Source organism: Melampsora larici-populina (genome assembly GCF_000204055.1).
Source record: "Melampsora larici-populina 98AG31 unplaced genomic scaffold MELLAscaffold_118, whole genome shotgun sequence".
Lineage (NCBI taxonomy): Eukaryota > Fungi > Basidiomycota > Pucciniomycetes > Pucciniales > Melampsoraceae > Melampsora > Melampsora laricis-populina.
This window is the reverse complement of record NW_006768882.1, coordinates 46,393-66,933: the sequence shown is the minus strand read 5'-3', so window position 1 is coordinate 66,933 and position 20,541 is coordinate 46,393. Positions and strand designations below refer to the sequence as shown.

Below are 20,541 nucleotides of genomic sequence, written 5' to 3'. Positions count from 1 at the left end.
CTTGTAGGGGGCGTACAGCGTGTTTCCACAGCATACCTAATTTTTGAATCAACAATACAGGTGTGTTGGAAGAATTTTCACACAACTTTTTGGCCACATTACTCAGATTGCTTATCATGTTAGGCTACGGGATCACGTAGAAAGTTTTTTTGAACTTTGCCTGTGGAGTCCAGTGAGGCTTGCTTGTGAAGGAAGCATAAAGATGCAAAAAACTACTTGAGAACACTTAATCCTTGTAGTGCTCATGCCCAAAATCCATGATTAGTCCTAGGCCCCTCTGTGAGGGCGCAGACACGGCTGTGAAGAGAGGGCTTTGTCAAGCTGAGGCACTCCCCTAATTTCACCCTAACCCTCCTTGACCCCTTCCCCTCCCCTTCCCACATGGGTTTAACTCTGGGGACAGTGCAAGGGCCTACCCTGACATACATATGTAACAATCACCTGTGAAAGGATTGGAATCCAGATTAGATCTGTCTTGGACTGTCCAAGGTTGACAGCCGTTGAAGTCATCCAAGACCCTGGTTTGTGGACCACCACCTGAAACACTCACTGGTGCCTGCAGCAGAGAGTCGAGACCACACAGCAAATGAACTTTCCGGTGGTAAACCAAAGAATTGGGGAATTTCCTGGGAACACTCTGATAACCCTGATAAACCTCCTCAAACCAATGAATGGTCTTACATTGAAGGTGGGTTGTGTAAAATTACAACCACATTCTCACACTGGTAACTTAATGTTAGGCTGAAAAACCAGTTGTCCTTTCATCTTGACCAACCAATCTCCTTGCGTGATTGTGGGAGCATGGATGTCTCACCTGGTGACATCCAAAGTACTCTCTGACCCATCAATCTGACCACACTGACCACATCCTCTCAAACTTTCATCACAGCACCCATTGACTCAAATCACTATGTACTTGAACCCACTTCAACATCAATCATACTGTTGCGTGAATTCACCCTTCAACTCTTCAGCCACTCAGCTGCCACATAGTTTGGGATGTTGGATAGCCTAGGCTTCTTACTTATGTCACACTGTGCCACATGCACACACAGATTATTTAAGCATTGTTCCTCTTCCCCTTATATTTGCCTTCCTTTCAAAACATTTCCAGCATTAAACCAATGAAGCCAGTGTCTTTTGATCAAGCAAACCAATTTTTTTCTTGATTTTGTTTGTCTTTTTTGGAGTGCCTGCATGGTCAAAATGTAGTGAGCATGATTTTTGTCATGCTGTGCTTGTGGCCATGAATTGTAAGACCTAGGGTACCTCTCCGCTTCATTGCATATATGTACTGTGTTTTGACCCATATATTGTCATTGGACTGTCACAGTCTCCTAGTACATACCAAAAATTTTACCATCTGTACACATGAACTGGTCAGCAGCATTGATTCTAGAGTGAATGCTTGCAATTTAAGATTTGATAAATTTGCAAAGCAAACAATTGATCACTGACACTTAACAACCTATTACACTGTTTCAAAATATAATTACTTTTGCCTCACAACAACAAACAAACAAAAGATTGGACAAATAAACACTATAGAAAGAATAAAAAATTAATTCTTTGGGTATCTACGGAATGTGAGACGTTCCAAAGTGACAATGCAAAATTTCAAAAATCAAAAATCACAATTCCTGGGTGCAAAATTCAAAAATCAAGGACAAAACTATAGAAAATACTCAAATACAGGGATAAGTCCCCTGTACTGGAGTAAAAATCATGGCAGAACCCCTTTTTGCCCAAATTTCCAGTGGTTGACATCGTTTTCATTGCATTGTCACCTTTTGACAAAAAGTACCAGCAACACCAAAAACCAAAAAACCAAAATACCAAAAATCAAAAACCAAACACCAAAAATCATAAAATACATTTCTGAAACTGTACAATTCAAACAACAATGTTAGATTCTACCACAGCCAAAAACCACATGTTGGCCAACTAGCTACAAGCTTGGTCTCACAGGTATCAACACCTCCAACCAGAGACATTCTACCATCTGTCTCAAGAGCTTCAAAGTACCTGCTTCCCGTCTTGCTCTTTTCCAAAAACTCTTTCATCATCATCAATCTTTGTCAACCGTCCTTGATCTTCCCCTAACCCTCCACTGCATGCCAGTCTGCAGTCGAGATCGTCACACCCTTAAAGAATAATGCTTTGTGATCAGCGGCAAGCATAGAATTGATTACCTAAAACCAAAGACGATGTAAATAAATGAACAAAAGAACAAGAGAGTAGATGTTGAGAGAATAAAATAAGAGAATGAAAGAGAAGGAAAGAAGGACTTACTTCCTGTGCCTCGCAAGCCACCTTTTGGCTCTCATAATGGCTGTTCCAGCGTGTTTTACATGGCCGTTTTAGCATCTGTACTTTGCAACCCATACACGTCAAACGTGACTTGAAATTGTTTCGCCTGGCAGCGCTACTGGCAATCTGCCCACTGACGGTATCAACCTGATTGTTTACAACATTGAGCGCAAGAATAAAACCATAATCAGCAACAATATATATTTTTAAGAGTGGAAGAGGGTTACTATTCACCTTTTTGAGGGCACGTGCAAACAAGTCGTCTTCCTCAGCAGCATCGGCAGTGGAAAGGCATTGCTCATCGTCGTCATCATCATCAACCCCGTCCAGTTTGTCCGGTAAGCCATCAGTATCTTCCTCCTTGGATTTGGATTTGTCCATTTCGATTGCATCATTGCCACCATTCACTTTGAGAACCGGAACCGGAAGTGCAAATCCATGTGGAATAGTTGGTTTTTGGGTACTTACCTTCTGACCAAGTGCTTTAAGCCCATGGCCAACCGTGAGGTTGAGCTTATGAGTGTAGCATCTAACATTATGTGAAGGTGCATGCCAAACAACTGGGTCATCGGCGCTTGCAAACATGGTCTGCATTTCGGACGCCATTGGTCTGTTGTTACCACCACTGTTGGTGGTTTGAGCTAACATGTAAGTTACAAACAAAAATAAGTACGTGTTGAAGAAAACAAAAAAGAAGATAAAATATTAAATGCTTATCTTTTTGTGAAGATTGTGACAAATCAAAAATCTTCCTATTGGTCTGGCCAACAGTGCTCCAAAATGACGCCATGCGACCAATTTGAGAGTAAGGTGAGTAGATCGGTAATTCCATTCATTGTTGATGTAGTTGGCACCCGCGCCAATGGAGGCAAACCTGTTGCCCTTTGTAGTCCAGACATTGTGGATTAAACAGAACTTGCCTTTATTGTTCTGCAACATGGATCAAAAGCAATGAGTCAGAGAAATGTATAATAATAAAGTAAAAGATCAAAAAGGAAAGAATTTCACTTACTCTGACAGCGCTGAGAGCTTTGCTGTGTAAATCCGAGTAAAGTAAGACTGCTTGTTGGGATGCCCGCGTTCTTGAACAAACAACAGCACCTCGATTGATGGTGTAAAAAGCAGCTCGGATTGATGGATCCTTGAATCAGGCCCAAGGAAGGGCATGTTGAACCAACCAGATCACCAAGATCATGTTCAACAACTCTACAGTGAAAGTTGGTCCGTTTAAATAAGAAGTCAAAGTTGAGTTCTTCTTATTCTTAGCCTCCTGTTGTTTGGCATATGAAGGAGGAAGAACAACACCCGCAGTGATAGCTTTGTGTCTCATTGTGCATGAAGGTCGAATCTTGTTTCCATCTTGATGACCCCATAAATTCCAATACAACGTAGATCCACCTTTGTAAGTATTGTGGCACCATCTACACTTGTAATTAGTCCCCTAGAAACAAAGATAGAGAGATGCAAAAAGGGCAAGGTGAAAATAAGATATAGATTGAACAATATGATCAAAGTTAAGATCATAGAGAAACAAGTTACAAGTTAAATAACAGAATCTTACCTTGGGTTCATTGAAGAATTCAAGAAGTTCCTTCACACGAGCAGACCAAACACGATTGTAGCCTGGTTCAGTTGTGCCAAGAAACTTTATGTCGGAGTCTTGAGACATGTTGACTCCTTCAGGTACCTCAAATTCCTAAACAACATGATGATGTAAGATAACGAGAAAAGAAATTGATGAGAACAAGGAACTAATCAAGAGTATAAAGGAGTAACTTATGTTGTTTTTGGTTCTCTTTGAAGATCGGGGAGTGCCGCCTGCTGAACTTCCTGATGGTGATCTAGCCCTCTTGCTGGTTGATGAACGAAGCTTGAAAATCAAAGTGAAATTGATCAGTCATGTCATCAGATGCAATCACATATTTAGATTCAATCCACATACCTTTCCTTTGGCACTAGGCTTAGCCTTAGCCTTTGTTTGAGCTGCTGATTTACCTGGAGTGTCTTTCTTCTGGGTGTTAGCTGGTGGTCGAGGCGTTGCAGGTCGAATCAAAAGGGGAGCGGGCAATCCGTCTTCAGGGGTGGAAGCTCTTGTATGACTGTCACTACCAGGGCAAGAGGATAGGGTAATAGATGTCCGGGAATCTTTGGGCGGTACTACAAACCCTGGCTCGTTGCGAGCAGGGCTGGGTGGTCGGAGGGTCCTAGTTGATGACTGAGCTGGAACCTGAAGACTGGAGCTCTTTTGTGTGCTTTTTGGTGGCATTATGAGTGATGATTGACGGGATAAACTTGAAGGTAAGTTATTGAAATTGCTTCTGAGTGAGATCAGGGGATAAATGTGAGAGTAAGTGATCAAACTGGATTCGGAGGGTAATCAAGGGAAGGCAATCCATACCTAAGTTTGCTTAAATATTGATTCATTTTGATTTGTGAAAAACCACAAGGCGGCCACAGGTTGAACATTTTTGAGAGGCTGGTGTCCATGGTATTGGTTGACGCTTTGATCTATGGTTGAGTTGTGTATGTTTCCAATTTGTATTGTTGGTAAGTATAATAGATCAGTGGCTGAGTGGCGTGATGTTTGAGGAGGAAAAAGTGCCCTGGCCCTGACCCTGCCTAACAGGTTATTTCCCCGCTATATAGCGGAGAGACCGCAGTCCTGTCCCATTGCACTGTGGTCATACCGCTATGGGCTTTCAAGACCCTGAAGTGCGCTGCGCAGCAACCACTATATGTAGTGGTGCAATTGCGCACACCAAAAACGCTCCGCTATTGCTCCACAACTGAAATTTGGAGTGATTTTGGTATTGGCCTCACACATTACAGTTGATATGTTTACATATCTAACATGTAAACATATGGTTCACACAAAGGTTGAACCACCAAAAGATTCATCACTCTTTGAAGGGAAAATCTCCAATTGGCTCATAGCTTCTGTGATCAATTTTTCAATAATTTTATTTGTGAAAAGAAATTAGATTTGTAATACTGAAGTTCTATAATTTCCAACTGTACCGTTGAGTTTTTTGGCAAAAAATTTCAAGTCACATCAGGATAAGAAAGTTCAGTCAGTGAGAATTTTTCAAATAGAGATAACTGTCATATAGGCAATTTAACACTCAAATTGTGGTCATAGAAAGCAAGTGACTTACTTTTTATAGAATCACGTTTATTGTCAAGTGCACTGTACAAAACAACCAAGCCAGTTTTATGATAAAAACGTATGAGAGTGATAGTATACATAATATAAAATGATTTACCAATGAGCTGAAGGTGTAGAAGTATCTTTTGATTTTGAAAACACATCATGATTCCATCTTCTAGCCAACCTAATCAAAAACCAATTCATCAAGAAAAAAACTTTGACATATATAAAAAAACTTGAGAAATTGAATAATTTACTCTTTAGTCAAACTAACATCTACAATTTGATAAATGTAAATATTCTGCTGTAATTGGTATATCTTTCTCCTTTTCAACATTCCAAATCATAATATAAAAAAATTGCCTCACCATTGCACAATCACCCGGTGAATGTGCAATGGAAGCGCTACCTAACCGCTAGGGTTAGGGTTAGGCTAGTAGAGTCAATGAAAATGTTGTAGAAGGTCTAATAACTTCTACTGAAGTTGTGTAGATCAAGATCTACAAGTATGAACAGGTAGAGACGTGGGTGTACAAGCTTTTAATTCCACCAAATGGATATTACAAGAACTACTGATTATGGAGTCTAATCAGAAACAAAGTTGAATGAGCACACAGAATAAGCAACAAGACACAAGGTTTGAGTTTCAAGTTTTGTAAATCCTTGTAAGGAAGTAGTCCTTGGGTATTGCTTATATCAGATTTGGGATTCATCTGATATAAGAAACTCTAAATCTATAGGGAAATCTCTATTAGTCAGAGTGTAAAGTTCCCGGTGTTATAATAGACTTTAACACCACCTTCTTTGACCTTTCTTTGAATAAGAAGAGGATCAAATTAGAATTGAGACTAGGAAGATGAATAAAAGCAAAGTTGTGTAGTTGTTGAATAATAATGTGATAATGTTCTTCTTCTCAATTTGGTTGGATTTCCAGGGTTTATATAGTCTGAACCTTGGAAATCTTTGGACTACAAGTGCACACAAATTGTGGTTCTATGGTTAGGTTAATTACATTATCACAATTACTATTGGTTTATAAGTATATTTTGTTTGTTACATATGTGTTACGGCTGTGAAATATATGTAGCTTTGGTTTACATCAAAGTTGTGTGTGTTCACACTCTTTGATGTGAGTTCTGCACATGCTACATATGCTAAATCATATGTAACTTGACTCTCGAAACTGAGCCTTGAGTTGTAATTGCTACAGCCCTTTGCAGAATTGATGACTTTGGAAAAAGAGAAAACACTTGAGTTTTCAAAAAAAACCTGCAAGTTTTTTTCAAAAACACATCAAGTTTTTCATAAATTCATCTAGTTTTTCAAAAACTGAGCAAGCTCTTTCTCAAGTTGATTGAACAATCAAATTCCATCCCTCATCACAATTGATCAGCTCTGAATCCGGTGCATCTCTCTCAACTTGGCTGGAGTTTACTGACAATGATTGAACTTCAAAAACAAGGTACTGAGACGATTGGCAAGTTTTGATTTTGATTGATCTGGTGATTTGCTATCAAGCTATTGACCAATTTTGTACAAGGTTTTTTTTTAAAACTCATCAACTTTTGGAAATGCTGAGCAAGTTTTCAAAAAAAACCCAGTGACTTTTCAAAAAACTCAGCAGCTTTTCCAAAAAAACTTGGTCACTTTCTAAAAAGACCTCAAGGTTTTTTTTCCTCCAAAGTCATCATTATGCAAAGGGCTGTATTTTTAAGGTTTTTTATTATAATACGTCGCCCATTGGTGTTAGTTTTCCGGAGGAGGCACGACAGAGGTGGGCGGTGTCCACAATTACGAGTAATGCAGTCAAAAAATACCTCGTAATATAATCTACAATTAATAATCCATTTTTTTGGATTTAGATCATTATTGCCTAGACCAACATTAAGAAAAGGGTCTAAGCTAATTAAAAGACTATTGAACCAAATCAGATACGCCTTGGTCTATTCAATATCTTTTTAATTTTGGTAGAAAACACAATAGATTATATAATGAGGAACAGTGGTGGAATATTTGATTCCCCTCATCCGTTTTCTATTTTTCCAAATTCCATTATCGTATATTATTGAAAGAATTTCTTACCAAGATTATTTTCAACCTCCTTTGCTATACAAAGATATCTATCTTGTTAGAACTTCTTTTCATTCCAAATTACTTCGTTTAAAATACAATCCCTCCCGCCCATAATGTAATCTCATGATTACAAAAAGAAACTCAAGAATTATGCGCTTGAGATGTGGGTGTAATATTCCTCAACCTGAATTCTTGATTCATCCCTGAATCATATATTTTGGTAATCCAAATAGTGTGTTCTTAAAAACCTAGAGCCTAATTTTATTACAAGTCTTATTAAGACCTTCTTTGATTACTCTTGATCCATTATTTAGATCTAAATAATGGTAATCAAAGAATTTAGTGTCGATAGTTCTTCAGCATAAAACAGCTGGTACAATTCTATTAAGCTATGAATTATTCTTAATATTCCTTCAAGTAATTGGTAATACTTCAATTACTTGGGATTACTCGGTATGTTACTTGTATAAAATTAGTCTCGTTAGTATCGCTTATAATCTCTTTAACAAGATTATAATTAATAGGGGGGCTCAAGTCAAAATATCTTACTACTTTTATGGTAAAAAACTTTTCCCAATTGCATAAAATTTACGCAAAATTTTATGCAATTGGGAAAAGTTATACGACATCCCAAATTTTTTTGAGAAGCAGATTTACGCCGTAAATCTGCTGCTCAGAAGGAGATCCGAAAGAAATTTTTACGGCCCTTTTTTACGAATTGGGAAAAGTTTTTACAGCACGGTACTGTAAAAAACTAGGGGGGCTCAAGTCAAAAAATTTTACTACTTTTATCGTAAAAAACTTTTCCCAATTGCATAAAATTTACGCAAAATTTTATGCAATTGGGAAAAGTTATACGGCATCCCAAATTTTTATGAGCAGTAAATTTACGCAAATTTGCGTAAATTTGCTGCTCAGAAGGAGATCCGAGAGAAATTTTTACGGTCCGTTTTTATGAATTGGGAAAAGTTTTTACAGCACGGTACTGTAAAAAACTTTCCCCAATTTTTTAAAAAAAGGCCGCAAATATTTTGACTTGAGCCCCCCTACTTTCCCCAATTTTTTAAGAAAAGGCCGCAAAGGTATTTCTCTTATTTCCTTATTTGTACTTCGCCCAAAGATGCTCGTCTATATAAAGACCTCGCATCTCCCAAGTAATGTAAACGCCAAGTTACTTCCTACTCATAAATTGTACCCTAACATTGTGAGTAGAATCACAAGGTGCATATCTTCATAATCGGACACCGAATACAAACACGTACGGAAAGTCACCGCATGAGGTCTTTATGAAATGAAAACCTCAAGTCGATAATTTAAGAGTATTTGGTTCATGGGCATTTGTACACATTCCTCAAGAAATTAGAAAGAAGCTTGATCATAGAGCGATTAAATATAGGCTTATTGGGTATCCGGTGGGATCAAAAGGATGGATGTTCTGGGAGCCGGAGTCAAACAAGTTTTTAGAGTCCGCACATGCTGAGAATAGATCTCATCATCAGATTCTCAGGACACCTCCCCCGATTCTTTGGTGCTCCCCTTTCCGGTTGGGTTCCGGAGCGGACAAGCTTTTTTAGCACATCTTCGAACTCCAATTTTACTGCGATCGCATCACACAACAGCCTTTGAAGTTGCCGAACTTTCGGCGCCAATTTCCTCGGGTTTTGTCGAAGACCCTGTTGACAATTGGTCAAGTTTTTTGAAAATCACAGTGAATGAATGACGAATCCAATCGCAACACCAATAAAACTTGTAATTCACATAACAATGACGAAGTCGATCACAACAACAATGTCACCAAAAACTAACCGACTGTCTGGCGGGGGGTAACCAGATTGCCTCTAGTATCGCGAGGTAGAAATAGCTGAGCTCAATCACATAAATACATAGTCCTCTCATTGAGCGTTGTCCCCTGCTCCCACAAAAGCTTTCGTTCTCAGCGCTATAGAACTTTGTTTGGCTTTGATAAAGATATTCTCTCCATCCGGACTATGTATAACGCATAACTTCCGTCTTCCTCTCCAATTGTTTTCTTACATACCCTTCTCAATTCTAGAGCTCAAGTGTCTAAGCGCGAAGATATGGTTTGTGATTTCCACTTAGTGCCCCTTGCTTCTTCAACTGACTAAGATGCGCCCTTATAGCCACACCTTGTTATCGCAATTGTTGTTACGCAGTTTTTGGCTCTCTTTCTGTTTGGAACTGTTGCACCCTCACCCAGTGTGCGTCCTTGATCGCCCTTTGACAACGAGGATCGCATCTAATTCTCCGCACTGATGATATTATTGACTCTGAAATCCCCAGACGAGGCTTCAGAAGCGAGATGTAAAATGTCCTAAATATGTTACATACTGTGCAATATCTCCCGGGTGTATCTTTTGCGGTGGTCATTGCAGTAAGCCTCATTTACTTTCCTATATTATTGCGCTGTGAATTGATCGGTTGCCAAAAAATCATTCAGTTCCACGAGCATACTGTCATTCTAGAAATTCTAGATAGCGCGATTCGAACGATTCCCTCGCTTGCCCATTATACTTGTATCGACTTGTGGCGCCTTCGTTTCAAGTTCTTGAATTTTGAGTGTCGCATCCTAGTTGTTCAAACCAAGCTATGCTTCTAAGATCAGTTTTGAAGTTGTGTTCACATCCATAACCATGTTGGAAGTGATATTTGCAAAGCTACTACAATTTGTCTCCTTACGGCCATCTATGTGAAGGGTTTTGTTTCACCTTTTTGGATCCGAAATGTGATCCGAAATGTTATGTCCACATTGTCTATGAATTCAATGCCTTGAGTTCAGTCGTCAAGAATGACTCGACTTGTGTACATGGAGCATCAAAACCTCGACTGTGTGAGCCTTTGAATGAGAAAGAAGAATCATCCAGTTGTCCCCAGATACTGAATAGATCGAGTTCATCATGATGCAAGTCTCAGCACTGGTTCAACCACACCAAAAATGGCAAGTCACGCTGATCCTCTTCCATACAACTTGAGCGCTCAACCGAAAAAGCTTAATAGAGTTCTCTGACTTGGTACAGAAGTCGTGTTCCCCAAAATTGTGTCATATTGTACCGGGGTAAGCATACATCGTAGCACCAAAAATGCCCGAGAGTGCGGATCTACGCGTTTGATTCTTTTGGCGCATCAATTATGGCTTGTATAAATGATGCTTTCATACAATGGGCCGAATAGGTGGCATTGGAATGGCGTAATCAAGGTTTTAAGTAACAAATTCGAAAATTCTTCAATCGGCAAATCAGCATCCTTATAGCTCCTTATAGAGGATGGTAATGCAATATGCTGCTCGCCTGCTGACTATCCTCTAGCACGGGTTACGATAGTGTTGTGGCACGTAAGTTTGGGGGTCAAGTCATTGTCTGACTTTCTCAAAACGAAATTCGAGTTTCGTCCAACATCATTCAGCTGTTCAATTCAGTCATCATACTTCATCATACTTATCTCAAGAGAATAGTTAAGGTAAGGTAAAGAGCGCCCCGTAAAAAACCTCATCCTGCAGCCCGAAAGGATCGGAAGAACGTAGATACCATCGCGGTTCGATACCATCGCGGTTCGATACCATCGCGGTTCGATACCATCGCGGTTCTCTGTGAGTCATGAATAATAACGACCATTCAAGGATTCAAGGGCATTCTGACAATACGGTACTTATCGGATTCGTCAGTCGTGAGCAAGCTGCAAGCAGCAAGACAAAGCGTCCCGGAAATTTGTCGGCCTCGATGACTTCATATCGGGTACATAGCTAATGGGCCTCTCTACCCTAGGAGAAGAAAATGACATCCAGTTTTGGTCCAACACCAGACATACAGCGCTGGTCACGGGCAAATTCAAATAAAGCAAATTACTTCATAACATTTCTGCAGGTTTCAATTGTGTTTTACGGAGAAAATTCAGGCACATAGAGCAACCATTCTGTTCAGAACTTATACTGTTGTATCACTTTTCCCCAGATGTATACATTACCATCCTTTTCAAAGCAAGCCTCTCGACCGAACGGTCTATCACTGCGTCAAAGACATTCTCGTATGTTAAGGTTTTTAATTAGGCTACTTAAATACAAACAGAATTGAATAGTCTTCAAATATTCTCCTTCCATTGGAACATTTGAAGCCACTTTTTCGGGGAGATGTGGGTAAAGGGATCGTACCACCCGCATATTGTATTAATCCCCGATTGAAGATCATCGATAAGGAAGGAACGCGCATAGGTTAACTATTTGATTAATGCTGACAATGAAACATAGACTCAGCTGAAGAGTTTAGTAACAATGTAAAGGTTTCCATATAAGAAACAAAAGTGGCGCAGGTGATATCAGTTGCATGTAAAGTCATTCACCAAAGATGAACTTCGAGGGAAGAAGAAGGATTTACCAAAATCAAAATTAATGTCCAGGTAACAGATATCCGTTGTGTTGGGCGAGACCTAATTTTAATAAAGAAACTTCCAAATCTCAGATCCTCTATTGGTAAATTGAAGGAACACAGATGGATAGAGTGGGGATGATGATGATGAACCGAAAGCTGACCTACGAGACGATACAGACCGTGTTTCTATCGGGCTCTATCTCAGTTCAACTCCGCCACGGGAACCTCAGCGTTTTGATCGGGCTAAATGCGGCGAGAGAGTGTCAAAGGAAATGAGGGAATTGAATATTCTTATAACACTGATTGACCCTATCGCCAGCAGAAGGACGGATCATCCAGGAGGTGAATTCTTATATTTGGTCTACATACCACCACTTGTTTGTTCCTTATTGGCGTGTGTCTCGTATTTACATCCTCTATACACGCGTTCTTCTAAACCTCCGCAAAATCTTGTCATCCTTTTCGCACAAAGTTATCCATTGAATTAATAATTATCCTTGAGGCCCTTTGCTTGGTCAAACCCACGCTTCACTTATCTCGCTGTCCTTTGGTTTTCCTTCTAGCTCATCAAAAGTTAACTTTGACCAAAGATAGACAAATTTTCAAGTAATCTTACTCATCACAGTATGCCTCGCCAACGTAGGTTGATTATCCAAACTTGACGGCTTCGCATCTCATCGATGAAAACAAATTTTCCCCTTTCTCATCACTATTCTTTAACTTTCCATATGTTGCAGCCTTAGTCGACTCACCTGATCTTCCTCCCTATGGTCAGCGGAGCTCAGAGGTGCGCAATGATCTGGTTCGCCCTACTATCACTTTACTCATACCAACTTTTTCCGGGATTATCTCAATCATAATCCAGCGCCGAAAAGAACAGAACAGGATCGCTCAGAGGCAGCTGCGTGAACGACGGCTGCAACAAGATGCTGCCCAGGCCGCCGAATTAGACAGAAGACAGAAGGAGATCGATAGATTGACGCGAATGGTGCAAGAGTAAGTTATCATGTCTTTGGGATGCGCTGCTTGAAACCTTGGGATGTTGTCCTCTAGAATTTCGTACTCATCGAACACTTTACTCTTGTTTTCTCCTCAGGTTGAGAAATGAAAACACGAGATTGAAAAAGCAAAGCATGGGCACTACTCGTCGCCGACAGTCTGTGCCCATTTCGTCGCTCTCCAGATGTTTCAGTGGAGGGACATACGGCTCAGCATCCAATATCTTCTCACAAGGGCCTTCGACATTCAATCCTCCCTCTTCCGTTTTTCACCATGAGCGTCATAGCATCGATTTCGGTACGTTGCATCGCGTCAACGGTACATCGCCCCATCCAAACAGTATCAAGCCAGACGTGGTCAACATCGGCGACTGGAGTAGCGAAGATGATACGATTCATGGGACAACTGATTTGAGCGATGGGGACAGGAACGTGACCTCACCTATGGTTCCTTATACTTCAGTCTTACCGACCAATCCGAATCTAACGCGTGAACGAGAACGTTATATACCCGTGTCGCGACCTAGAAAACGTTCTCTTCAGGAGGTCAGTGACGGTGACGACGAGGACCGATCTAGATTTGAATTTCCTCATCTCAAGAAAACAAAGGACAGCTCCGGAGCACCATCCTTGTTTTCACTTCCACCAACAGACAATGTATTCAAGATGTCTCCCACTATCACAAAACCGATCGCTACAATGAGTACATTAGACCTCAGTCCTAAGCAATCATCTCGGAGCATCCTGGATCCCACCATCCCGCTCACGTCTTTTTTACCAAAGACCATGCTGACGAATGCGAAAGATCATTCATCAAGTTTCTTCGAGCCCTACTCTCCGCACTCACCGTCAATATCGCCGGTTGCTTCCCATCGATACCCCGTAGGTGATGACACGTTCGAAAATGCGGCTCAAATTCGGAAAAGTAGCACGAGTGGAAGTAGTGACATCAGTATTGCCAACTCGACATACTCTACATCAGATCTTCAATACGAGTATCCGCCTTACTTTTCTCATTTTATGCCATTGCAGCCTATGGGCATATCTCCTCAGGATGTCTTAGGACTCAAGTCATCCAACCCTTGGAGCTTTGTTTCAGCCACTCAAGAGAGCCCTCAAAACCCTCACTCATCTTATCAGGTGCCTGGATCTTACTTTGGCTTCGAATCTCGCTCTTCTACACAGCCTGAGGCTTCAACAATCTCATCTGCCTTTGATCCTTCGATCAACTCCATTCATCCAGAAAGTTCACTTCCATCTTAAGTTTCTAAGAAAGAGTTTCAAGTGAGCGCATTTTTTTTGAGCTGTGTATCTAACGATGAATGCTGATATGGTGTTTGTTGAATAGCTGTGATGCATGAATGTCCTTGGTTTAACAATTCAAATACTTTTCTCCTGACTCGAAGTTTGATCTTTTTCCTCACTATCTGGGCCAACAAGCATGAAGCGCCTTTTGTTTTATCTTCTTCCGGATTCTTTTAAATTTCCATGATACCTGATAATCACTTTCATTTCCTATAACTTATAAAACCTCGACCCCCTTCCGTGTTTTGTACCAGCTTCTCTTCTTCTGATTAGAGGTTGAAGAGAACCAGCTAAACGCTTTCTCAAGCAGTATTGTTGTTGTCTTATTCTGATCCATTGGTTGGAATGTGTGCTAGTGTGTATTATTCTCAAGTTATGTAGATCTTTAATTTGTATTGGACTCTGTCTGAAACCATCATCTGTACTGGATCTTTGCTCTCCACTTGATCAAATTTCGATTTCTCAAAGGAAAGAATCGGGAAAAGCCCAACCTAATAACGGGTCAAGGAGACTCGAGAAGATTAGTTGTGACTTTGTTTCTGAAGTGTTTTTTTGACTGTATCTTGGATTAATATCTGTGGAACTGTATTTCGGCTTTGAATAATAATATGTGTTTCTTTCTGAATCTGTGGACCAACTGGCATCTGCTCAATTTCTTTGGTTTTCAGTTTTACTAGATTTATAAAGACATTGTTGAATTTGTGTCTGGTGAACCGCGTCCACGTATAAGTGACCCACCGCTATGGACGCACCAAGTCTTTGGTAAGTTCTCTTTTGGGCATCAACCGGGCTGATATGATATTCAAGCAAAAAACCTGGGTGAAGATCGGTCGAACAATCACCGATGCCAATGGTATCATCTTACCGACTTCACGTGAAGTCAATTTCAAGAATAGATTCGTCAAAAGCCTGATAGGCACCAAGCAAAAAAGAACAAATGACTATGTCGCAGAACAATATAAGTTGAATTAAAGTTACAAGTCAAGAGAACTCAAAAGGGGTAATAATAGGGTATGCGGTAATTTATCAAGCACATATGTTCAATCACCTTTTCCTCTCAGCTTTCCATTTCTAAAAAAAGGACATTGATGATCGTTAAGTTTGGCAAGAAAACCCCCACAAAAGTCTGAATCAATTTGAAAAACTCACCCAAACTGTAGCACCTGTCTTGATACCTTCATTGAGTTTTGCTAATCTTTCTTTTTCATCTTGTTCTTCAATCAAATCATTTCGATCAAGTTTATCATACCAGCTTAAATCTCTACCACTGGGTAAAGCTTTTTTCTTTTGCACACTGTTCTTCAAAAATTTCGATCCGTTACCCATCAAGGCTCGTTTAAGTTCGAGTTCACGTTCTGCTTTTTGAAGTGTACGTAGTCTAGTAAGTCGAGATTTGAGATTACCCAAGAGTTTTCTCATGTGTCGCTGTGTAGTATATCGTCAAAAGTCAGTAGAGTGATTAGAGAAGTCTAGAAGGATATGACCACATACATCAGCTTCGAGTTTCTGTTCAGCAAGATCGGTTTCAGTGTCGTTTGTTGATGTAGAGCCTGATTTGTGTTTCACCGACCTCGTGGAGGAGTGAGATGTAGATGTAGAAGCAATTGGTAAATTGCGCTGTGAACTACTTATTGAAGACTTTCTTTTCTTATTTCGGATTTGTTCAAAATTACGAACTAAAAGAAAGTTGATCAGTTTTAAATCAGTTCAAGGTTTTCAAAATGATACACTTCTTTCAAAAGATTTGATAGACGAACCTTCTTCAACTGAATCCACAAAGATTGTCTTTTTCCCAGAAGCAGATAGCGTTGAATTATCTTCTTCAGCACTTCCATCATCTTCTTTGTTTGCAGCAGAAATGGCTGTTGTGTCTTGTTGAATGAATTTCAAAATTTCATTTCGGATTTCATCATGTTCGCTATCATCTGGTGAGATTGCATTTACCATTGAACCTAATTGTTCTCTAATTTTATTAACTTTCTGAAAAGAAAACAAGTCAAAACATTTCGACCGTATTAATTTGTCTTTAATCTTCACTAAATTATGCAAAAGAAAAGTGAACCATGCTTACTTTTTCTTCAATAGCCCTACAAGTTTTAACATAATTAAAATCTTGAGTTTTCAAAAGAACCACCAAATCGTTATCCAAAGCTTTATTTCCACGACTTCTAACATGAACACCTTTTTCAGTACTAGATTTAATCATTTCAAAATAAAATTCATCTGGATTCTTTAATGCAGCTTTTTCTCTTAATTTTTTGATTCGATCTTGTTTTGAATGATAATCTCTTGCTCGTTTTACATAATCTTTATGTTTTTCAAGTAAACCGAGCCTTTCCCTTTGAAGAGGTTGGGCTCGTTCTCGATGTTGTCGTTTTTGTATATCTAGCTTGTATCTTGCCATTTTGTTTGTTTTTTGAGGTTTATCGGTTGAGCAGTAGTGGTGTTGTTGTTTTTGTGGTGAAGAGAAGTGGAAGGTTTTGAAAATTTAGTTTCGGTGAAAAGTGTCCATGTCATGTGACCGAGTGAGACCGAGCACTGTCTTTCGGCCTCGGTACCGCTGTCGACCCGGATCTTACTCGATACACACCTTTTTCACAAAAAAAGTCAATCAACTATACCATTTTAAAGCAAACACGAATCTGCTCAGCACTTGAAGTTAAATACCAAGTCTCAACTCTTCATTCGTTCAGAACGTAAATATATCTACACCAGAAATTTATCGAGAATCAATTGCAATGGCCAAATCATCTCGTCATAGAAAACCTCTGCACAAAACTCCAAGCAAGAGTCTTCAAGCTTCCGTCCTTGCTCGTCGAAAGAAAGAACTGTCGAGGAAGACATCACAGTCACAGGAAAAATATCCTAGTAACTCATTCAAAGCAGATGCTTCATCAATCGACGATAATTGCTCACATTCTGAAAAAGCATCGCGGTCCAGCGTAAATCTTAATTCAAGGATTGCAACGAACGAGACAGTACCCTCCCAATGTCACTCTACCGAAACCATGGACACCTTGCACTCTTCAACATCGAGGTCTGCTACCTCTCCCGCAGGCACTAACAATAATATACATATTTCTAAAATCACAAACCTGCGTGATTCAAAAAAGAAATCATCCCTAAGATCACAGTCTCTCAAAACCAAATCCACGAGCATCAAATCGAAATCAACAAACCCATCTACGTCTTCACAAAAAGCTCCAGACCAAGCTAAACTTTGGCAAGAATGTTCCAAAAAGATTCCACAATCTTACAAACGTACATCAGCTCTTATAAGTGAATTTCATACATTAGAAAAAACTTTAGCACGTACAACAGATCCGATCCAACGAAAACAAATCTTAAAACAACAAGCACAATTAGGTGGTTTGAAAACTTATCAAGCTGCTTCTAGTTATGCTGGTTCTAAAGAAAAAGGTGGAGAGACCGGTAAATGGTGTGCGAAAGCTTTACAGGAACATTTAGGGGGTAAGAAGAATGTAGGTTATCTACTCAATTCAGGAGATGGGATCTTTAGCTCGATGATTTTTGATTGGTAAACTGATCGAACCATCTCATCTTATCAAAAGATTACTCTATTGGATGTGGGCGCTATCTCAGGAACGTCTTATGAAAAATTTCCTTGGATTAAAACTACTTCTATCGATCTCAATCCTCAAGATACATCAAAAGTTTCAAAGTACGATTTTATGAAGTTTCCAATTCCAGAAGAAAAGTTTGATGTGATTGGTCTCAGTTTAGTATTAAACTTTGTAGGTGATCTTAAACAACGAAGTCCGTCATCCATTTCTTCATACAAATCAAAAGCATTCCAACCATTCAGTTGGGAAATCGAAAACAAAACTGATCTTGATCTTTTTTAAATTGTTGAATACGAATTCTAGGCGAGATGATAAAACACGCTCATCAATACCTAAAACCATTTGGATATCTATACATAGTCTTACCTTTAGCATGTGTAGAAAACTCAAGATATCTAGACTCAAACAGATTCAAATCAATTCTCAATTCACTAGGTTTCGTATCTCTCAAACAACATAATTCATCTAAACTTACTTTTTGGTTGACTCAACGTTCTGGAACAAATGGTAATGGTGTGATTCAAAGAAATGTTAAATGGCCTAAAGAAGAGATCCGTAAAGGAGTTAATAGGAATAATTTTTGTATTAAAGTTTAGGATCCCACTATTTTGAGCCCGCTTGAGAAATCCCCGTAGCCCGCTTGTTTTGGGGTATTACCCGAGAGACCAAACAATACCCGACTGCATTTTGTTAAATTTAGCCGGACTCGGACCTTGAGGGCTACTTGTTTGGGCTCGAAATCATCTCGCAGCCTGATGTTTTACACTTCCATGCCCTACTTTCCATCGCTGGGCTACACTTTCAACCTAGACTCTCTCAAGGGCTCCTCAAAAGAGAGAGCAAGGGTGTCTTAGATCTCCTGTGCCCGGACCGGCCCCTATCTGCATGGACCATTTGGCCACAACAGAGCTAGAGGTAGAAGCAATGTACATAACGAGGACAATCTTGTTGATCATGACCGCCTTCGTCCTCGTCCGTCATTTTAAGTTTCCTTTTTGCTTGTCCTATCTTCACATTTCCTTTCTATTTAAACCTGCAACACCCCCCTACCAACCCACCATTAATTGTCCCACACCGCATTCACAGATACATACATCAACCCTTTTTGCAATTCAATCACACATCTGCCCACTCCAATTGAACCTTCTACTTACATTACTATGTCCGCTCCAACCCCACATTCCCCACTTCCAATATCTAACACGTCCTCCAAGGGTCCTGCTGCCCAGCCTGATTCATCATCCAAGGGTGGCCAGCCTAATCCAAATTTTGCTCCCAATCAACCACACTTTACACAACCTCCAAACCCCCTCTATTGGTTTCCCCCTCCTGGCATCCAGTATCCTTATCATCCCCTTGCAGCTCAGAATCCTTAAGTGAATCCTCTTGATCCGTATGTGTATCCTGTACCATCAAGTTATCCACCTTTTCCAATGCCACCTTATCATCAACTACCTACTGCTTACCCACAACCCCCCAACCATTATCAACACTTTCACACTTTCAACCGTTATCAACAAAGTCCTGTGAACACCTTCCTTCCTCATCACCCTCCTGCAAACACTTCCTATCCTCCTTACCACCATCCTGATGCCTTCCATTTGAATCAATCAAACTCGATTAACAGTCCTCCCAAGGATACTCTCACCACTTCTTCTACCGTGACAATATCCGGCACTGCAACAGCCGCTCAGTCTCAAATTTTGGTTTCCACATCCACCAATCCCACTAATTCTCAAGAAACTACGGCTCAACTTATCAACTCTAGCTTCCCTGGTCCTACTCAAACGGAAACTACTGACACAGTAATGATGACTGATGACCCCGTCAACAACACTGCCAAAGGACAGGATCTTGTGGCGGCTGTTGATCTCATTCAAAACAAATGTGACACAGATTGGCCACCAATTGGTAAGTTTTGAACTTTGATTGGAATTGTAATAAGCTTTACCGTATGCTAACATCTCATCTTGTCCGCCTCTGTATGTAGGAGCTCTACCCGTTTGTTTGTTACAAGCACCCAGAGTTGGGAAGGCCTTTATCAAGATGGAAAACGGACTTATGTATATGAATGCTGCTGCACACCATCAGGGCTATGCGCTGGCTATCAAAAGCCACAAAATCAAACACCAGCACACGGTTTGGATTTATCTTTGCTGTTCCCTTGGTCATTGTATGGCATCTGTGGCAGAGAGACGGACAACCTCTATGAAGGAGACAGGCTGTCTTTTCAAGATATCACTTAACTATTGTGTGGGCATAGATAGATGGATTGTCACTCAAGACAAGAAGAATACTGTCAAACACAAGCATAATCACCCAGCCTTCAAGAAACCCCACAATCTTGCCATGTATCAACATTTTCCACCCAAAATCATGGAGCAAATCAATTTTTTCTCTTCTCTCGGATGTCGCCCTGCCCAGATTTGTAACATGATCCACGTCAAACCAGGATCTCAGCCTCTAGTCCGGGATATTCATAACGCAAGGTCTTGTCTGAGGGACACGTGGCTAAATGGGAGGACGCCTATTCCAAGGCTCTTTGACTTGATAACGGCAAATAATTGGGCCCACAGGACTCTCACATCCCCCAACGGAACTCTTCTTAACCTGTTCTTTGCAAGCCCTTCAGCTATAGTCCTAGCTCAACAATTTCCAACTGTTCTAAGCCTTGACTGTACATAAAAGACCAACCGATTCAATTTACCCTTACTACACATTGTTGGCACTACCAATGTGAGGGT

General features: G+C 40.2%; 4 protein-coding genes across 4 annotated transcripts; 3 read left to right on the top strand and 1 right to left on the bottom strand.

Annotated features, from left to right (window-relative positions):
* Positions 1 to 12,536: 12,536 nt before the first annotated feature.
* On the top strand, positions 12,537 to 14,171 carry MELLADRAFT_84557 (uncharacterized protein; the record flags this gene model as incomplete). Its single annotated transcript, XM_007419001.1, has 4 exons — positions 12,537 to 12,549; positions 12,648 to 12,697; positions 12,776 to 12,906; positions 13,007 to 14,171. The coding sequence occupies 4 exons, from the start codon at positions 12,537 to 12,539 to the stop codon at positions 14,169 to 14,171; spliced, it is 1,359 nt and encodes a 452-aa protein (XP_007419063.1).
* A 1,086-nt stretch (positions 14,172 to 15,257) lies between these two features.
* On the bottom strand, positions 15,258 to 16,617 carry MELLADRAFT_84556 (uncharacterized protein; the record flags this gene model as incomplete). Its single annotated transcript, XM_007418998.1, has 5 exons — positions 15,258 to 15,284; positions 15,363 to 15,638; positions 15,705 to 15,889; positions 15,971 to 16,193; positions 16,285 to 16,617. 5 exons carry the CDS (start codon positions 16,615 to 16,617, stop codon positions 15,258 to 15,260), a joined length of 1,044 nt encoding a protein of 347 aa, XP_007419060.1.
* An 871-nt stretch (positions 16,618 to 17,488) lies between these two features.
* Positions 17,489 to 18,393, top strand: MELLADRAFT_26808 (uncharacterized protein; the record flags this gene model as incomplete). The annotated part of the gene is made up of 3 exons (XM_007419002.2): positions 17,489 to 17,695; positions 17,786 to 17,990; positions 18,101 to 18,393. Coding segments are annotated over 3 exons (705 nt in total), but the record flags the coding sequence as incomplete, so codon positions are not given.
* Positions 18,394 to 18,957: 564 nt separating this feature from the next.
* On the top strand, positions 18,958 to 19,719 carry MELLADRAFT_84554 (uncharacterized protein; the record flags this gene model as incomplete). The annotated part of the gene is made up of 2 exons (XM_007419003.1): positions 18,958 to 19,136; positions 19,215 to 19,719. 2 exons carry the CDS (start codon positions 18,958 to 18,960, stop codon positions 19,717 to 19,719), a joined length of 684 nt encoding a protein of 227 aa, XP_007419065.1.
* Positions 19,720 to 20,541: the final 822 nt, after the last annotated feature.